The sequence below is a fragment of the Gossypium hirsutum genome, chromosome A13 (assembly GCF_007990345.1).
Source record: "Gossypium hirsutum isolate 1008001.06 chromosome A13, Gossypium_hirsutum_v2.1, whole genome shotgun sequence".
Lineage (NCBI taxonomy): Eukaryota > Viridiplantae > Streptophyta > Magnoliopsida > Malvales > Malvaceae > Gossypium > Gossypium hirsutum.
This window is the reverse complement of record NC_053436.1, coordinates 51,181,687-51,186,405: the sequence shown is the minus strand read 5'-3', so window position 1 is coordinate 51,186,405 and position 4,719 is coordinate 51,181,687. Positions and strand designations below refer to the sequence as shown.

Genomic DNA, 4,719 nt, shown 5'->3' with positions numbered 1-4,719 from the left:
TAGAGCATATTGATATGAAGAATCAAGATGAATAAGTTCTTATCTCTGATAAGTGCTTATTGCTAAAATTTCCAAATCTTCCCAACAAAGAAGAACCGAAGTGCTTTTTTTTTTAACATATATTCTATTTTTATCAAAATTTTCCAAAAAAAAAAATGACTTGACACCCTTATTTTTTGTACATATAAATGAACCCAAGTTCATACTTCTTTTAAAAATAAATATACTTACTAAGTTCAAAAGTTTCCAATTAAGATTAATTGAAGTTCTTATGTAGATTACATGAACTATAAAAAAATTCAGATATTTTCCAATAAACATACATATAGAAAGTGAGAAACAGAATAGCCAACCAACCAAAAGAGTAACTCAATAGGTTAATGTGCCACATCAACAATCCGTTAGTGGATTAACGGAATTTTTAATGACAGTGACTAATTCAAACAATTATCCTAATTAGAGTGACTAAATTGAAAAAAAATAGAGTGATAAAAATAGGATAAATCTTATTTTAGAGTGACCATGAGTGTAGTTTACCCTTATTTTTTTTTAGTTATTTTCTTACATGTCAATGTATTGTAATTTAAAAGTTGGATAAGTCAAAATTTGAGGGAAAAAACAATAGAAAAGTTGGACATGTCAAAAATATGTTAATAGTGGACTTTAATTGATTGATATCGAAAATCAATGGTTGGAAAGGTTGATGCAGCAATAGGTTGGATTGTCCACTCAATTCCCCCTCTTTTTCTCCGAGAAGTCTAAGGAAAAAACTTACAATTTCGTTTTGCTAGTTTCCAAACATGGGGAGTCATGATCTCTTCTTGTTTTCTTTGGCTCCAAAACCGCCTCCTCCAATGAGGAGTCCTTCAATCTACTGAAGGTTCCCCTCAGCTCCTACGCCAAATTTGCCTCATTTGCAATTTTCTTGAAACCCCCACGCCTAGAGGCAACTTCAACGACAACTCTTCCATTCAAAATACTGAGTATCGGGAATTTCTAGATTCGCAATCCTGGCGAATAACATGAATTGTTTCCCTTGTTTCTCAACACAAAAAGGCAAAAAAGAAAACGGTAAAAGGGATCATGACTCTTCCGCTGACGAACTTATTCGAGCCAGAATACTTGGTATGCCCTGCCTCGCCGTTCCCTCTTTTCTTTTTGTTTTCTAAGGAAATAAAAAATTACCGAAACTTTACTTGTGTGGAATCAAAATAGATTAATTAGAGACGACAACTTAACCATTTAATTACTTTGATGGGAGGGGTTCTATAATTCATGAATATTATAGGATTATGGGATTAGGGAAGTTCCCTAAATCCAATTTTATGTTTCTTATAGTATAACCAGGAAAAAAATGAAAACGAAAATATCAAAAGTATTATGTTTCTTCATCACGGTGAGATGTAGGATAACGACTTTTATATTTTACATCGCACTACGCCTTGTAATCTTCCAAAAATCTTCAAAATATTTACATTAATGCATGCATGATAATCACAAACATATAATTTATAATAAATTAAAAAAGTTGAACCCAAATTGTAGTTTATTGATTGAATACTCATATTTTTCAAATTCAAATTATAATTACAAAAAATTGTGAGCAATAACCAAATACATTGAAAACAAAAAATTAAATGTTAAAAATTTACAATATTTTGCAAAAAGTAAAAAATTGTGTTTTTGCTTCTTCTGTTTTCATTTATTTATCTCTCCTTTCCTTTATTTTTCATTAATTTTATTTTATTTCTCTTTCCTGTCTTTTCTCGCTAAACGAATTTTAATCACTGAATCACTTTTATGGTACATCTTAATTTGAATAAACTTATGCTTATCGAATACCAAATGAAGCTGGGTTCAGATTTACCATAGCGTAGTTCTATTTTTCAAACAATGAAAATAAGAGATATGCTAAAATTAGAATATGAATCTTACTAGATGTCATGTCATAACTACATGATTTTGTTGAGTTAAATCCAAAATTCCCGTTCAGTAGTTTATCGATTATTATCTAAAGAAAACAAAATATTGGATATTGTGCAAAGTCATTTAACCTGTTGTTTTGTGTGTTTGTGGGAATAGCTAGTATGGAGGAGAACCAAGCAGAGCATGCGAAAATTGCAGCTCAAAGATTCAGTTTCCGAGATCTAGCCGCTGCAACCAAGAATTTCCGTCAAGAATGCTTGCTGGGTGAAGGTGGTTTCGGAAGAGTTTACAAGGGAACTCTTCAGGCTAATGGCCAGGTGCTCTTTTAATTTATTTGATCCCCTTAATTTTTTTTTTTCAAAAAAATAAAAAATGATTCCAAAGTTCATTCAGAATGTCAGATCTATTTTACAACATATTCATTCATTCGAAATCTAGGGATCAAAATATAATTAGATTAAGAACTTATGAAGAGATTGAAATGTAACTTTATATAATTGATTTTTTCTTTTTGGAATTTGGAGATATATAGGTGGTTGCTGTAAAACAACTCGACAGGAATGTAATGAAAGGATGCAAGGAGTTTCTTGTAGAGGTGGCTCGACTGAGCCTCTTACAGCATGCAAATCTAGTTAATCTCATTGGATACTGTGCTGATGGAGATCAGAGGCTGTTGGTCTATGATTTCATGCCTGGGGGTTCCCTTGAAGATAATCTACTTGGTACATACAAACTTGTTTAATTTTTCCATAGATATTATCATCATCGTTATTATTATCTGTCTCGGTTTCAATAGCATCCCAACATTAGACTCAATGACTTGGGCGATGTGGATTGAAAATTGAAAATCAGTTTTAATATTTGTAGTGTAATTGCAGCTCCCAAGGATGAAGTGAAGCCACAATTAGATTGGTTAACCCGAATGAAAATAGCATATGGGGCAGCTCAAGCTCTAGAGTACTTGCACGATAAGGCCAATCCTCCAGTAATATACCGTGATCTCAAGTCCTCAAATGTTTTGTTGGATGAAGAATTCAACCCCAAACTGTCTGATATTGGACTGGACAAGCTTGACCACTCATCAGAAAAGATGCCAATGCAATCGAGGGGATGGGGACATATGGCTACAGTGCTCCAGAGTATTCAAGATCAGGTAGACTCACAACTGTTGCGGATGTATACAGTTTTGGGGTGGTTCTATTGGAGCTTATCACCGGAAGAAGAGCCATTGACACTACCAAACCTGTGGAGGAGCAAAATTTAGTTGCTTGGGTAAGCAAACGTACGTGTTTCTACGTACAACTAATATTGTTATCGTTATTGCTATAGAAACTAATAGTAAACACTGATTGTGTTTGGAACAGGCTCAACCATTGTTCAGGGAACCAAAAAAGTTCCCAGACATGGCAGATCCTAAGCTTAAGAAGCGATTCCCAGAAAGGGGTTTGAATCAAGCAGTTGCAATAGCAGCCATGTGCCTGCAAGACGAAGCTGCTGCCCGTCCTTTGATGAGTGACGTGGTGACGGCATTGAGTTATCTTTCAGTTGCCTCGGAAGAGAATAAAATTCCTCCCGCTCTCCCTCCTTCTCTCTCATCTAAATTGCATTGCATCTCAGCTAAGCTGAGTAGGGAGTGTGGTGGTGGTAATCAGGAGATGGTGGACGAGCAAGGTGATCATTCCCAATCGGATACCGAATTGGACGTTAATGATCGAAGTGATAAAGAAAGTGTTTCTTCCCCCCGCAGTAGCAGCAGCAACGCCAAACCTCAACCTCATGAAAAAAAGCGCCTTTGACTCATGATTCTATACAATAACAATAATGATATAATAGTAGAAGACGATGACGACAGTGATAATGGAAGTGGCTCTTCCATAGAGGGATCTAAGCAGGAAGCTGGGGTTCGGTTCATGATGATTGTTGTGGAGTAATCCATACACTAAATGCCAATCTTAACATACTTTATAGCAAGGATTCCCAAATACGGTTTGCTCCGTTGATCCAGAACAAGCTGAAGAAGTTGCTCCTTTACCTTAAACAATTGCAGAGATTTCTTTTTATCTGAATATTGTTTTCTTCTTTCTCCATGTCTTTATTTCTGCTTTTTTGTCTTCTTTTGTATCAAACCATTGAAGAGGGTAAGAGATCAAACTGCCACGATCGGCGGTTACAATTTTTCTTTTTACCATTACAAATCCAAGAAAAATATAAATAGGATTAATGAATTATTTAACGTTGAGAATTGCGCCTAATTATCACTTTGCGTGTTTGATTAAAAGTGCTAAAAATTTAAGCATCAATTTTTAATACTCAATTTGATATCCATTCAATTCAAAATTATTTGGTAAATTATTAATAATATAAGTATTAAATAAAATTTTAGATTGTGTTGGTTGCGGTACCAAACCCTCTAAAATAAAACACTTTTCATTTATACTTTTTTAAACTTTTAAAAATTTAAATTTGTAAGATAAAATTACACTTTGACCTTCTAAAAATGATAAAAATTTGATTTAATTCTTTAAAAATTATATGATAAAATTACATATTTGTTATCGTAAAAATTACAATTTAATTTCGCCCCCTAAAAAATTTTCTGACTTCACTGCTGATTGAGTCTTAGCTCGACTGGCATGAACATTATTGCCCATACAGGAACATGTGAATTCGATTGCACTGAAGAGTGTTATCCTTCTATTTATGGGTTTGGGAGGGAGTTATAGGTAATTCTAAGACTTGTCTTAAAAAGGAACAAATATAATCAGAACCTATAATGTGATTGGACAAAAAAAA

At 33.8% G+C, this 4,719-nt stretch overlaps 1 protein-coding gene across 1 annotated transcript; it reads left to right on the top strand.

The window, feature by feature from the left end:
• Positions 1 to 750: 750 nt before the first annotated feature.
• LOC107894216 (receptor-like kinase LIP2) lies at positions 751 to 4,159 on the top strand. Its single transcript, XM_016819455.2, is given in 6 exon segments — positions 751 to 1,125; positions 2,083 to 2,243; positions 2,459 to 2,648; positions 2,805 to 3,032; positions 3,035 to 3,198; positions 3,291 to 4,159. Coding segments are annotated over 6 exon segments (1,278 nt in total). The 5' UTR covers positions 751 to 1,022; the 3' UTR covers positions 3,723 to 4,159.
• The last annotated feature ends 560 nt before the right edge of the window (positions 4,160 to 4,719 follow it).